Source organism: Epinephelus moara, chromosome 17, assembly GCF_006386435.1.
Source record: "Epinephelus moara isolate mb chromosome 17, YSFRI_EMoa_1.0, whole genome shotgun sequence".
Lineage (NCBI taxonomy): Eukaryota > Metazoa > Chordata > Actinopteri > Perciformes > Serranidae > Epinephelus > Epinephelus moara.
This window is the reverse complement of record NC_065522.1, coordinates 31547003-31562429: the sequence shown is the minus strand read 5'-3', so window position 1 is coordinate 31562429 and position 15427 is coordinate 31547003. Positions and strand designations below refer to the sequence as shown.

General features: G+C 41.1%; 1 protein-coding gene and 1 long non-coding RNA gene across 2 annotated transcripts in view; both read left to right on the top strand.

Annotated features, from left to right (window-relative positions):
- Window positions 1–384: 384 nt before the first annotated feature.
- The window catches only part of plod3 (procollagen-lysine, 2-oxoglutarate 5-dioxygenase 3), an 18803-nt gene continuing 3760 nt past the window's right edge, over window positions 385–15427 (top strand). Inside the window, exons 1-17 of the mRNA XM_050067442.1 lie at window positions 385–793; window positions 5462–5553; window positions 6236–6372; window positions 8986–9149; window positions 10744–10856; window positions 10962–11025; window positions 11133–11230; window positions 11709–11810; window positions 11906–12037; window positions 12134–12255; window positions 12569–12673; window positions 13643–13768; window positions 13896–14037; window positions 14190–14303; window positions 14390–14461; window positions 14664–14768; window positions 14870–15016. Of these exons, the coding sequence (XP_049923399.1) occupies window positions 706–793; window positions 5462–5553; window positions 6236–6372; window positions 8986–9149; window positions 10744–10856; window positions 10962–11025; window positions 11133–11230; window positions 11709–11810; window positions 11906–12037; window positions 12134–12255; window positions 12569–12673; window positions 13643–13768; window positions 13896–14037; window positions 14190–14303; window positions 14390–14461; window positions 14664–14768; window positions 14870–15016 (1923 nt within the window). The 5' untranslated portion in view covers window positions 385–705. The remainder of the gene's footprint in view (window positions 794–5461; window positions 5554–6235; window positions 6373–8985; window positions 9150–10743; window positions 10857–10961; window positions 11026–11132; window positions 11231–11708; window positions 11811–11905; window positions 12038–12133; window positions 12256–12568; window positions 12674–13642; window positions 13769–13895; window positions 14038–14189; window positions 14304–14389; window positions 14462–14663; window positions 14769–14869; window positions 15017–15427) is intronic.
- LOC126404404 (uncharacterized) lies at window positions 12832–13257 on the top strand. Its single transcript, XR_007571473.1, has 3 exons — window positions 12832–12954; window positions 12999–13080; window positions 13122–13257. It is a non-coding gene; the product is annotated as an uncharacterized LOC126404404 (long non-coding RNA).

Genomic DNA, 15427 nt, shown 5'->3' with positions numbered 1-15427 from the left:
CTCGCTTTTAAAGTTAAAAAAAAAGATTTTTAAGGAAAACATGCCAAATCTAAAACCCACCCCCAACTCCCATAAGTAATGAACAGTTTCTGAGATAAATGTTAAAAGTAAAAATTAAAAGAACAATATTTCCCTCCGAGATGTGGAGTAGAGGTATAAAGTAACAGAAAATGTAAATACTTAAGTAGCAGAATCTAATATATGATGAAGCCTTGATGATAAATATGAAGATAAATAAGTTTTAACACAGTTAGCCCCGCCCCCCTCTCTCTCTCTCTGTACACAGAGTGGAAGTCTCTCCCCCTCTCTCTCTCTCTGGTGGAATGTATCAGACGTGGCAAAGATTCACTTTCTCCACTTTTCACGAACCTTCTTCAGCTCCAGGCCACGAAATCACAGCCCACTCTCTCCATCTGTCCGCCTCTGATTGGCTCCCGTGGAGCCGCTCTGGCGCGGTGATTGGTTTGAGAAGCCCGCCACTCAAGCCTTCTAAGATTCTCATTGGCTGGCAGCAGAAAAAGGCGGGAGGAATAGTTTTTTTTTCTATCCGCTGTTGACGTCTTTTTTATCGCGATATCAGGACACGGGATGTGAAAGCCGTTAGGGATTCAGAGAGGAACGTTGATGGAGTGAAGACGAGACGAGGAGACAAAGTCACGGGTTACACTCTGAACGGAGCCGTTAACGGGTTTTTAAGTAGCAGCCATGACTTCCTGTTCTCTCCTCGGCCTGCTCCTGACTCTCACCGTCCTCCACAGCTCCGTGTCGGCCGAACAGCGGAGGCTGTCTCCAGGTAAGGCCGCTCCGGAGGGTCCCCTGCCCGGCCGGGCGGACCACCCTGACCCGCTGGAGCTGCCCGGCTCCTGGTGTCTGTCAGCTAACTGTTAACCTCATTTATACTGAATGAAGAGGTTCATTATTCACTTATGATCAATAATAACTGTGACCGTGAGTTTATAAAGTGGAAACTGTTAGTTCTAACTGGTGTGCAAACCATCAAAACCTCCAATTTCCTAACTTTTAAATTAGCCTGAGGCTAATTAGCAACAATTAAATACTGGGGCTTATTTTCATCATTTTATAGTCTGTTTTTCCCCCATTATCTGTTTAATAATTAGACCCTTGAATGTCTAAATGACTGACAAAATGAAGAAGTCATAGTATTAGTGATGTCTTTAAACTGCACACTGGGAGAGATTAGTCACACAAAACCACAAAGAATGACTTGAGTTACTTTGTACTTTATACTATACTACTATATATCAGATTAATATTGTATTTATTAATGTTTTACTCCACTTCATATATCCGCCTGTAGGGCTGTAACTAACAACTGTTTTCATTGTGGATTAATTGTCGGTTATTTTCTCGATTTATACAGTAGTTGTCTGGTCTATAAAATGTACAAATATATACAGTTTATATATACATTAAAAAAAAAAGAGGAAAAAGGTCGATCAGCGTCCTCAAATGTCTTGTTTTTCTCCACAACCCAAATACATTCAGTTTATTGTCACAAAGAAGGAAAGAAATCTGAAAATATTATAATATTCACACTTAAGAGATGGAATCAGAGAATTTCGACTTTTACCAATTAAAGTATTGAATTAAAGCACTTTGTAACTGAGTTTTGAAAAGTGCTGTACAAATAAAGTTTATTTTTGTTTTTATTATTATGAATTATGTGATGATCTATTTAGTAGTTGACACCTACCCAATTTATAGATTAATCTTTGCAGATCTGACAGTTTTAGTTACTAAATAAATACAGATTGAATGAGTAGAATTAGCACTACCTCAGCTGGCTACAATATTTAAATTCTGCTGGCATGTTAATGTATCAACAATACTAATACTCCAGTAGTATTTCATGTAAGTGCTGTAAGTGTTTCCTGCTGTGAAATTCATTTTGAAGATGTGATCTGGTTCATTGTGGTCCATAAAGTCGTCCGCACCGCAGCAGCAGTAAAGACTGAAGTTGACTCTCAAGGAACTTTCCAGAATCACTGCCCACGTTTCAGGTTGTTGTCACTGTGCTGAGTGTTATGAAGTCTCTGATTTGGTCTAAACCAAACATCATGCTCAGTTTTCAGTGATTCAGTTTCCACATTAATTAAAGTTTCTTCATCAACATTTTTATTAAAAGAAAATCAGTGTTTGTGCCATCAGTTAAATTCTCCCAGTCACACAGATTGTCCTCATGGTACCTCACAAGTTAAGATGACTCCACTCAGTGAAGTCTGTAGGTTTCAAATTCAGGTCAAATAATCTGCCCACATATTGTTGTTTTCTTAGAGATATTTGATTTTAATAACATCCCTACTGCAAACACTTAATAAGAGAATAAGTGTAGCTTGTTGCTGGATTAAACAGTAAGAAAATTAACTGAAAGAATGTGAAATAAAACATAGTGCAACAGGAATAATGTATCTGAAACATATAATAATAACATGCTCTCATAATCTAAAAAATATGTGGAAACATAAATCAGAGTTTCCTTTTCCTGTTAGTGCTACACAGACAGTGTTTATTTCCTTTACATGAAGCTGCAGAGTCACAGTGAGCGCAGAGTTTTACAAACTTGTGTGTATGAATGAAGTGTGTGTGTTTGTACAGCTGTGTTGTGTGTTGTTGGGGGTTTGTTGTTTCACACTCGGGCAGCAGATTATGAGCAGAAACTCTAAATAGTTTTCATTACGTTGGCCTGGTGTCCAGCATGTTCACTGCTGAGCAGAAGTCCTCTGTAACTACTGTGAAACAGTGTCTGTGGTGGAAAACCACTCTTCTTATCTGGTGAATTAAAATCTATTATAACCATTAGTCAGTCTTCCTTACTGATTTGCTGGCACAGTATTTTTAATACAGCTGCAGATATTAAAGGCAGAACTACCACAGTATAAACAGTGAGCCAAAATTCTGAGAAATAAAATCTGCAGTGATGCATGACAGGAGAATAGACCACATCACTGTGGGGTTGTGCTAACAACAACAGTCATCTTCAGGTAGATGGCAACTGACCAATCTGATGTTTGTGCTGTGCATTTTAACGTCATATCTCTGCATTTCAAGCATCCAATCTGTGACCAAAATGGGGTGTTTTTTAGCAACATATAGGCTGTATTTCCAGTGGCCATTGTGTGACCAAAACAGGGTGTTTTTCTGCTACATATCACTGTGTTTCCAGTGGCCACTGTGCAACCAAACTGGGGTGTATTTTAGTGACCCATGGCTGCATTTCCAGTGACCATTGTGTGACTCTAATGGGGTGTGTTTCAGCAACACATCACTGTGTTTCCAGCAGCCACTGCAACCAAACTGTGGTGTTTTTTCAGTGACTTATCGCTGCATTTCCAGCAGCCATTGTGTGACCTTAAGGGAGTGTTTTCAGTGACACTTTGCAGCATGTCCGGTGGCAGTTGTGCGGGTATTTTAAGCCAAAACGTGATCTTTTCCTAACCAAGTGGTTTTTGTGCCTAAACAAACCACAGTGTTGTTGAAATGAAAAGTTTCAATACATCCTCTGCATAATAACAACATTAAATGGTGTCTGTGGTTTGCAGAACCGTACAATACCAACATTTATTCTGGTGTTTGGGTTGCACCAGACAGCAGCATCTAACTGCTGGTCGAAACAACTGCAAGCAGTCATTTTCTTTAGTCTGTGGCCCAACAGGTAAATTAGAAAGCCCCGAACATTTCTCCGTTCTTTTTTTGTTACCCAGCAGCCCCAAACAAAACAAGACTGATCAAATTTCTTGAGACATTTGAAGACCGCAGGTTGGACATTTTTATTACCTGATCAGCAGTGAGAGTCATCTTTACCTGCAGCCGAATCTGCTTCATTTGACTTCATGAAGCCTTAAAAGTGGTGGGAAAGGTGTGTCGCAGTTAATACTGTGTTACATGAACTCATCCCAGTACGTCTCAGTGCTGCAGGATAGTGATCCATCCACTGTGACAGCTGCGGAGCCACTGTTGGCAGAAAGTGACCCTGCTGTGAGTAATTCTGAGGAGAACTTTGTTACAGAGATGAGTGTTGGTTTGTCCACTGAAGTCACGTTTAAACACTGACTGAAGGAAACCTGGAGTCACTGAGGACAAGGAGGCTTTTGTCAGATACTCTTCTCCTCATTAACCTCTCACCGTCCTCCGCCTCCTCCCCTTCACCTCGCCAACCTCTCTGAGGAATTTCTGAGGAATGTGACTCTCACCGAATCCCTCGAAAGCCTGGAGGGAGGGAGGAAGAAAGAGACTGGAGGGCAGCAGGAGTTTGGTTTGCTTCCTGATTTCTAACATGGCACACAGTGGTGCTATGTAGCTTTTATAGTACTTGTACTTAACTTGAGTGTTTTCATTGTCTGACACTTTTTACTTCTTTTTCCACTACATCTCAGAGAAAATATTTTACTTTTCCATGTATTAATATTTAATCCAGTAACACTGTGTGTATTATTCTGCATAATCAGTCCTTTAAGTACTTTTGGTACTTAAAGTATATTTGATACTAATCCTTTTGTACTTTAACTTTTTTTAAAAAATACCAGGACTTTTTTTTTTTCAATTATCCAAACAAGAGCTTGTTTGATTGATGTTGTTTTATTTTTCACTTTACTGTCGGTAGTGATTCTTCATGTCTGAGAGCAGAAAGAAACTAGACTGAGGACATTTTTCAGTTTAAAAGTTTTTTCTTTTACATTTTAAAATTTTGTGGGGAAAAAGGTCTGTTTTAAAAAGCTTTTCAGTAAAAGGAAAAGGACAAAATTCATTTGATGGTTTTTCTGAAAAGTTTGGATTATTTTTAAGAAAAAAGTTTGAAAAAAACAAAGTTTTGATTTTCTTTCTAGACACAGTTGTTTATATTTTTTAAAGAAAAGGGAATAAAAACTACGTTTTTAAAAAGCAATTTTTTTAGAAAAGCGTAATGAATTATCTAAGTTTTTAGTAAGAGCAAAAAAACTTTGTTTTAATTTAAAGAAAAAGCAACAAAAAAACAGTGTGTCCCTAACCCGCTGATAGCTCTACATTGAAGATGTAATTGATGGGGCAGAAGTAGCTCAGTCCATAGGGACTTGGGTTGGGAACCGGAGGGTCGCTGGCTCAAGTCCCCGTCCGTTGGCTGGTGGCTGGAGAGGTGCCAGTGCTTGAGCAAGGCACTAAACCCCCCAACTGCTCGGGGCGCCTGACCAAGGCAGCCCCCTCACTCTGATATCTCTTCACTGTGTGCATGTATAGGTCCTGTTTATGTGTGTGTGTGTGTGTGTGTGTGTGTGTATATTTTGGACCTGTGTGTTAATGACAACAGAGTGAAAAAAATGAATTTCCCCTCAGGGGGTTAATAAAGTGTATGTATATATATATATATATATATATATATATATATATAAAATCAGTTTCCTGTTGATTCAGTCATTGATTAGTTGACTGATGATGTCATGACTGATCTCCTTATCTGTGTGTGTAGATAATCTGCTGGTGATCACTGCAGCAACGGAAGAGACAGACGGCTTCAACCGCTTCATGAGGACGGCCCACGAGTTCAACTACACTGTGAAGGTAACACACACACACACACACACACACACACACACGAATAGGTAGCTGTACATCTAGTGTAAGATAGATGTAAAAATAGAACGAAGAGCGATTAAATGAAGGTGAAGTGACAGTGGTGATATAATGTATACTGAGTGTCACAAAAACACAGCATGAAGTGTGAAAAATTCAGTGGCAAAATATTGTTCTGATGTCACCACAGGTGAGACAGACACCTGTTTCACCAACTGTACAGACGTTCTCTCTTAAAAGAAGGTGTCATCCACAAAATGATCATCTGTATATCAGTTACTCACCATGTGGTACTTTAAATTCATAAAGAAAACTTTGTTTTTATACCTCCACACTGGCGATGGACGTGACGAAGAGAGATTATGTTTTTTGGCACAAATGTCCACTTGGACTCACAATGAACTGATTAGTTGTTGGTGGTCAAGGGTAAAAGGTCAAGGTTGCTGTGACCTTGCATCCATCTCATTCTCGTGAATGCAATATCTCAAGAACAGCTTGAGGGAATTTCTTCAATTTTGGCACAAACATGCAGTTGATGAATTGATTAGATTTTGGTGGTCACACTAGGCGACATTTGGACTGACGCTGAGCTGGAGAGAAGAGGAGGAGTCAGCCTGTGAGATGAACATCTGGAGAAATACAGTGATAATGGTGATGATGGTGTGTGCAGGTGCTGGGTCTGGGAGAGGAGTGGAAGGGGGGTGATGTGGCTCGAACGGTGGGTGGAGGTCAGAAGGTCAGATGGCTGAAGAAAGAGCTGCTCAAACACTCAGAAAAGAAGGACATGGTCATCATGTTCGTTGACAGGTAACACTCAACTGAGGGTGTGTGTGTGACTGTGTGACTGTGTGTGTGTGTGTGTTATATAACTCCTGTCCTCTCTTCATCTCTTTATTCTCAGTTTCACCCTGTTGTTCCTTTGTTTCGTCTTCAATGTGGAATCTGACTCACCTGTCCTCACCTGTCCTCACTTGTCCTACTTACCCTCACCTGAGAACAGAGGTTTGGTTAGGGAAGATAATGGGGATAATGTGTTTTTCATCTTTATTACAAAGATCACTTTTCTCTTCAGGAGATTTGTCAGATCAAATTACAGAAACAGTTCCTGTTTCTTGACCCGAAAAACATCCACAGCAGGAGCAGCAACAACTTCAGCCCGTCAGAGCTTTATGTTTAGAGCCTGAGAGACAAAACCCAGGCAAAGTCAGCGCATATAGTCCTCACTGCAGCCTGTAAAGCTGATGATCATTTAGAGTTAATCGAGTAGTTTGAGGGTGTTTTGATAGCTAACAACTGTATGACATGATTTAAAGAGACAGGTCAGTTTTTTTTGGGGTGTGGCTGTATGAAGTACTGAGACAAGTTTTTGTTACTTATTTTTAGGTTTTTTTAGGTGTTATATTAAGCAAGTAATAAAAAAAAAAAAAAAATCTTCAGAATAATAGATAAATTAGTCATTAGATGGCTTATCAAAATGATCGTTAGGTGCAGCCCTATGTAATAGAGACAGTTTCAAACACAGGCACATAAATCTGCTCCATTATAACTCACAAGATTTGCAGACAAGACAACTGTCTTCATCTTTCCCCACAGATGCAATATGCTAATATTATTAGCACAAGGGTATAGCATTTTACATTGTATAAATTAGCCTAGCAGCTAGCAGAGCCCTGGTTTCCTATATGAAGCCAGAGACAACAGCAACATTTAACAAAGGTAGCGTTACATAATTTGGCTCCATTGTTCACAGACACAACGACTGTCTTCCATTAAACACGTTTTCCCCACAGATACAACATGCTAACATTATTAGCATAAGCCAGTGACATTTTACATTGTATAAATTAGCCTCGTGGCTGTCAGACTTTCCTCTGCTCATATGAAGCCAGGATTAATCACACACAGGACTTTGATGCCACCGTGTGGAGGCTTTATTGTCTTCACAATTTATTGTTTCTTATCTGTAAAATCAAAGTAAATAAAAGTTTCTACTGATGAAATGGTTTCAGCTCACAAAAATTAACAGGAGGTCAGCCTCAGCGTGACATGTGGATAAATGTCTGGGGAGGTGCATGTTAGGTACGAGGCAGGGTACACATTTACACAGAGCCTACTCTGTAGGTGCGGCATCGATTTATAGTGTCTTTGACGAGAGCATTGATGGATATAAAATCTTCAGTTCCCCGTCAGAAATCACTGCCTGACATCAAGGTAAAGCAGTGACAACATTCTCAGTACAGCATACACTTTAACTGATACTGATTTTTTTAGGCGTGTAAAAAACATGTTGCTGCAGAGCTACTGTGACTGTACCACAGGCTGCTTATCCAAACTGGGAGCGTGCTGACTGACATCCACTGTAGGTAATACACTGACTATGGAGAAGTACACTTTAACAAATCTGAACTATCCCTTAAAGGTGCAAACACGAATGGATAAAAAGGTAAAAAGTGCTTCGCAGCAGCTGCTGAACCTCGGATGGTTTGACTTTTCCTTCATTAGAGTTTATTTGAATCCATTTAAAGACCGTTTACTCAGCTCCAGACCATTAGAGGTGAGTGAGGAAGAAAATAAGCTTCTATTTCTGAACAGACCACAGCAGATTAGAGGCATTTGTGGAGCCTTCAGTTTCCTGCTGCAGTCTGTTATTATACTGATGACTGAGGTTTCTCCTCCTGCAGACTGTGTCACACCTACATGTCCGCAGCAAAAAAACATATATGGCTTCAGCTAACCGCTATTTTTATTCAGCCCGATTCACAAAGAGATTCTGTTTACTGAGATATCGACACAGAAAAGGTTTGGAATTTTTGATGGAAAATGACTAAATTACAGATCAATCCATTATCAAAATAGTTGCAGGCTGGTTTCCGGAGCTTTTATGATCTAAATGTCATTAACTGTATAATAGCAGAGAAATCAGAATAATATGAGATAAATAATTATTACACAGTTTCTCACTTTTTAATCAGATTTACTTTACATATTTTGGAATTTGTTTTCATGTCTATTTTCTTATGCTACTTGAACGTTGCAGTTCTTGCTATTATCTTTCATTTTCTCTGACTATGTTCATCATTAACACTTACTTGTATGCTAAAAAAGCTGCTAAACCATATTCTGATTTTCCAGACAAAGTTAACAAATGACACACTTCAGGTTTTGATATTCTGTACACCAGAATGTTTCAGAGCTTTGTTGATTTATTTCATGACCAATGTCAGTGGTTGACCCCCGAGAGTATGTCTCTCTGTTGGGTAATTTTGCTACTCTTCAGTTTAGTGCACTGTCCATCACAGGGGTTTGGTGGAAGCTAGCTAACCCGCAACCTTCTGGTCCCCCCCCCCCATCGTTAGCGGTTGTCGGGTTGTTGAAAGCAGAACTGAAACTGATTTCCCTATTCCCTCCCTCTCTCTGTAGCTATGACGTGATCTTTGCGTCAGGTCCAGAGGAGCTGCTCTCCAAGTTTTCCCGTCTGGGTCACAAAGTGGTTTTCTCAGCTGAGGGGTTCTGCTGGCCCGACCAGAGACTGGCCTCCAAATACCCAGAGGTGCATACTGGGAAACGCTACCTCAACTCAGGAGGTAAGACGCCGTCTGTGAGTGGTGTCCAGGTTGATTTCTTACCTTCCAGAGTCAACATTGTTTCCTGTGTCAGATAATGAAGGCTGTAAGGGACCCTCCTGGGGGGTTCAGGGACGCTCAGGTCCCGTTTATACGACAACGATTTCAACTGAAAACGGTAAACTTTAGTTGCATTTTGGTCGTTTCGATCGTTTACACGACAGCGGCGTTTTGGGTGCCTGAAAACGCAACGTTTTGAAAACAGGTTCCAGGGTGCAACTTTTTTGGAAACGGTAGCGTCTCCGTTGTCATGTAAACTTGCAATACGCAGTTCCTCTGAAAACGGAGACTTTTTGCACATGCGCATACAGTTCCAGTCACTAGGCATGCGCGAGAAAGTCGACCGTCACAACAATGCCGAGCTCTGTTTGTGCTGCTCACCCTGTTGATTTGAAGTGAAGTGTAGATCTGTAGCAACACCACGTCGTCGTCCATCCAGACAAAGTTAGCTGTGCATGCTTTTGCCATTGTGTCTTCTTTGTTTTGGTTTGTAATCACCGCGTTGTAGAGGAAGGCGCTTCAGCGCAGGCGCATTGCGTCATGCCGTGGTGTTGCTTTGCAAATTTACACTGCCACCCACTGGCCTGGCGTGCATACTACAGCGTTTCCAGTAGATTTTGCGGCTCCGGGTGAACAGGGATCGTTTCAGTAACATTGTCAAATAAACGCATAAGTTTTTTAAAATGCAAAGGACAAACTTTTCCATTTTTAGAGAAACCTTTGTCATCTAAACAGGGCCTCAGAGTTTAGAGTTGCCTGTGAAATCAAAGCAAACTGTAAATAAACATGGACACGAGGGAAAGGCTTCAGGGGACGTTTTTTAATGAAACAGTCTCAGATAAATTAAATACAGTCTCCTGCTGCTCTGAACAGAATAAAATAGAAAGAAGATGGATAAACTTCAAGAATGGACCTCTTGAGTTAATTGTTTGCATGATCCTGTTAAAATAAATTTCAAACAAGAACTATAATAACTAGAACATTTATTCTTTTTGCAGCAGAAAGCTGAGGCCTCTGTCTTCACCATCATTGCGTCATTACCTGATGCTGCCTTAACTTATAAGCTTTGCAAACCCAGTATTTCACCATAATTACGCCGGTATTTCCCCATGAAGGCCACAGGAGGTCATTGTTTGCCCAATCCTGTATAATATATATATATATATATATATATATATATATATATCGACCTAACAGAATAACCATAATTGCTTGGGCATTCATTATTTTTGCAGGAGAAAGCTAAGGCTGCAGTCTTCCTCATCATGATGTCATACACTTGTAATGATGTCACTGAGCTATGATACAGGTGGTGCAAAACCATGTGAAAATGAAAATGTCATATTTTTGTATTTTTAATGGCATAATTTCAATACTTTTATTAATTATTACGGTTTTAGATTTTAGGAATATGAAGCATTTGAAGATACTCCAAGAAATGACATCACAATAAGCAAAAATACAAATGTTGGCACTGCAGGACCGCTTCTATTGTAGAGTTCAAAGGGTTAAGATAAGTGTGTGTGTGTGTGTGTGTGTGTGTGTGTGTGTTCAGGGTTCATTGGCTTCGCTCCAGAACTTAGTACAATCGTCCAGCTGTGGAAATACAAAGACAATGATGACGACCAGCTGTTCTACACCAAAATCTACCTTGACAAGACACAGAGGGTAAACTTCACACACACACACACACACTCACACAATACACATCACTGATGACAGGAAATATGATGATGGTGATGGTGATGATGATGGTGTGACTCTTCTCTTCAGACAAAGTTCAACATGACTCTCGACCATCGCTCCAGAATCTTCCAAAATCTGAACGGAGCCGTTGGTGAGACGCGCACACACACACACACACACACACACACACACAGTAAACCATCTTCGTTCCCTCTGTGTCTGTATAAGATGAATGAACCAACCGTCTCTGTCTGACAGAGGAAGTCGTCTTGAAGTTTGAGAGGGCAAAGGTCAGAGCGAGGAACGTTGCCTACGACACACTTCCAGTCATTATCCATGGCAACGGTCCCACCAAGGTAACCAGCCAATCATAGCCCTCCACCAACACCATGTGATGGTCCTGTCAGCAGAACAGCCTGATGATCCTGAGCAGGAGCTAAATGTTCAGTTTGCACAACAGTGATACAGACATGATGCTCTGGTTTTAAAATTTTAGGATTATAGATAAAAAAAATCAGCATGTTTTAAAGTTTTCTTCAGTATCACAGTAATCCAGTGATAGTTGTCTGTACATCCACAGGTACACTGCAGACAGGAGCTGCTCACACATCAGCACACTTTGAATGGACACACTTGGACCACATGTTAAAAATATATGCTAAAAACATGTTTGTAAAGAGAACAGCAGCACCTCCATGTAGCTGACATCACAGCAGAACATCTGATGAGCTTTACTGGGTCATAACGATTAAGCTTTACTTCATGTGTTTTAGAAATGTTTGCAGGAGTGTGAAGTGGATCAGATGACAGAAATGTCTTTCTTTGTCTCTGCAGCTGCAGTTGAATTATCTGGGTAACTACGTTCCCACAGCGTGGACCTTTGAGAACGGCTGTGGGATCTGTGATGACGACCTGCTGTTCTTCAACGACGCACCTGTACGTACACTCACCTGATAACGCCGATGTTTAAACTCTTGTTTTATTTCAGCTTCATCACAATGTTAAAAATGTGTGTGTGTGTGTGTGTTTAGGATGAGGAGATGCCTCTGGTGTACATCGCGGTGTTTATTGAACACGCGACTCCCTTCATGGAGGAGTTCTTGGACCGACTGGTGACACTGAATTACCCGATGACGAGAATCCGCCTCTTCATCCATAACAACGTACGACACAAACGGAACGAAAATCTATTTTCATTTTTTCCTGATCTGTATTTATCCTGCTGTACTCTGATCTGTTGTAATCTGCCTGTGATCCAGGTCGTGTACCACGAGCGTCACATCCAGAAGTTCTGGGAGCGTCACAGAGCTCTATTCCCTGACGCCCTGCTGGTCGGACCTGAGGAGAACCTGCAGGAGAGCAAGGCCAGAACGATGGCTGTGTGAGTGGAGAGATAAGTGTTATTCAACCTCTGAGGACACTACACCACCTTCAGAACAACAGCTTAAGTCTTCAGAACATCTGTAGACCACACACAGATGTTTGAGTGTATCTTAGAACCTGAACAGAACATGGTTGAATTTTCATAGAACATTGGAGATCTCTTCAGAACATTTTTGAACCAGAGCAGAAACAGTTAGTTGATTGACAGAAAATTACTTTTTTTGACCCTCAACACAAATGTAGATGTTATAAAACTTAAACTAACATGTATACTTAACACATAACATGTATACTTATGTGTTTGTGTGCAGCGAGGCGTGTAAGAAGGATCCAGAGTGTGATTACTACTTCAGCATCGACTCCGAGGTGGCCTTGACAAACCCAGACACACTGAGGATACTAATCGAGGAAAACAAGTACGTAGTCTGTGTGTAATCTACACCCCAACTAGTACACACTCGCACCCTTTTGTTTACCCAACACCCTAACAAATACACACTAATCACAAACCATGTATCCAAAAGTCTAACATGGACACAGTAGTATCATTTATATATACCCTACATCCTAACAGGTTCACACAAGTACCCTTCTATGTACCCTACATCCTAACAGGTTCACACTAGTACCCTTCTATGTACCCTACATCCTAAAAGGTTCACACTAGTACCCTTCTATATACCCTACATCCTAACAGGTTCACACTAGTACCCCCCTTCTATATACCCTACATCCTAACAGGTTCACACTAGTACCCTTCTATATACCCTACATCCTAAGAGGTTCACACAAGTACCCTTCTATGTACCCTACATCCTAACAGGTTCACACAAGTACCCTTCTATGTACCCTACATCCTAGCAGGTTCACACTAGTACCCTTCTATATACCCTACATCCTAACAGGTTCACACAAGTACCCTTCTATGTACCCTACATCCTAACAGGTTTACACTAGTACTCATCTATATACTCTACATCCTAACTGGTACACACTAGTACCCTTCTATACACCCTAACAGGTGCACACTAGTACCCTTCTACATACCCTACATTCTAACAGGTACACACTAGTACCCTTCTATACTACATACTACTACTACTACACTACTACCCTAAAACCTGCTGCTGCTACCTTTGTTTTCTGAAGGTGGTGTGGGCTGGACAGGAAGTCCTGCTCTGCAGCTGGATGATACTAGTATTTCTTTCTGTAAATGAACATTTTTTGATTTAAGTTTTCTCATTACTTAGTAAAGTTTTTAACCTTTCAGAGTCACTGCTTGGTGATGTTACACTCAAACCAGATGCTCTGAGTACGTGTTTTTGTGTTTTGGTTTAATGAGAGAAAATTAGTGTTAAATGTTCGTTTGAAATTCTCCGTTTCAGATCAGTTATAGCTCCCATGTTGTCCAAACACGGGAAGCTGTGGAGTAACTTCTGGGGTGCTCTGAGTCCTGAAGGCTACTACTCCAGATCTGAAGACTACATTGAAATCGTCCAAGGCAAGAGGATGTGAGTACGCACTCAGTAGTTTAGTCAAATAGTTGACTGCACCTTGGTTTCTAGACGAGGCTGAAACAAGAAGTTTTCTCACAGCACAGGTGAGGTGACATATGTTAACCTGTGTGTATGTGTGTAGCGGACTGTGGAACGTACCGTACATCACTCAGGCGTACCTGATCAAAGGCAGCGTGCTGCGGTCCAAACTGTCCCAGGTGAGCCTGTACGTGGACGAGGAGATGGACCCTGACATGGTGTTCTGCAGGAGCATCAGAGACCAGGTAACACATGGCGAACACCCGCTGACCTCACAACTACTGCAGCACGTTTGTTTCTTCAGTGCATGTTTTTGAAGACAGGATGAATCTCTGAATACTTACCAAAACATTGAAGTGTAATGAGTCTTTGTTAAAGTTCATCTCTGTGTCCACAGGGAGTCTTCATGTTCGTGTCAAACCGTGATGAGTTTGGTCGTCTTGTGGCATCCACCAACTTCAACACATCCAGGCTGCACCCGGACATGTGGCAGATCTTCGATAACCCTGTGGTCAGCCTGACATACAAACACATGAACATGAACACATGTTTAAGTGAATGAAAGAACAGGCTGATTGTGTGTGTGTGTATCTTCAGGACTGGAAGGAGAAGTACATCAATGAGAACTACTCAAGGATCTTTGAAGATGAGAAGAGTTTTGTGGAGCAGGTAATAAAACAACATCCCAGCGAGCAGCTCGATATCTGTCTCTGTCTCTGCGCTCTGTTTCAGATGAATGTGTTTTATTGACCTTTCACATCAGTGCAATCCAGTTTTATTGACCTTTCACATCAGTACAATCCAGTAATGAAAGTTTTAATAATCATCTGTACCATCTGTAGTTTAATGATCTGAAATCTGTGTCTCTCAGCCCTGTCCAGATGTTTACTGGTTTCCAGCCTTCTCAGAGAAGATGTGTGATCATCTGGTGGAGACTATGGAGCACAATGGAGGATGGTCTGGAGGATCACATAAGGTAACCTGTTAATTAACCTGTCTGACTGTGTGGGAAACAGGTGAGTAGAACGAGGTTTGAGTTTTGAAAGTTTTTTCTTGTCTGTATGTGTGTGTGTTTAGGATGAGCGTCTGGCTGGTGGTTATGAAAATGTCCCGACTGTGGATATCCACATGAACCAGATCGGATTTGAGAAGGAGTGGATGAAATTCCTCAAAGAGTACATCGTTCCTGTCACCGAAAAACTCTATCCTGGCTATTACCCCAAGGTACAGTCCAGATAGTACCCCAAGGTACAGTCCAGATATTACCCCAAGGTACAGTCCAGATGTTACCCTAAGGTACAGTCCAGATATTACCCCAAGGTACAGTCCAGATATTACCCCAAGATACAGTCCAGATATTACTCCAAGATACAGTCCAGATGTTACCCCAAGGTACAGTCCAAATGTTACTCCAAGATACAGTCCAGATGTTACCCCAAGGTACAGTCCAAATGTTACCCCAAGGTAGAGTCCAGATATTACTCCAAGATACAGTCCAGATGTTACCCCAAGGTACAGTCCAAATGTTACCCCAAGGTACAGCCCAGATATTACCCCAAGATACAGTCCAGATATTACTCCAAGATACAGTCCAGATGTTACCCCAAGGTACAGTCCAAATGTTACCCCAAGGTA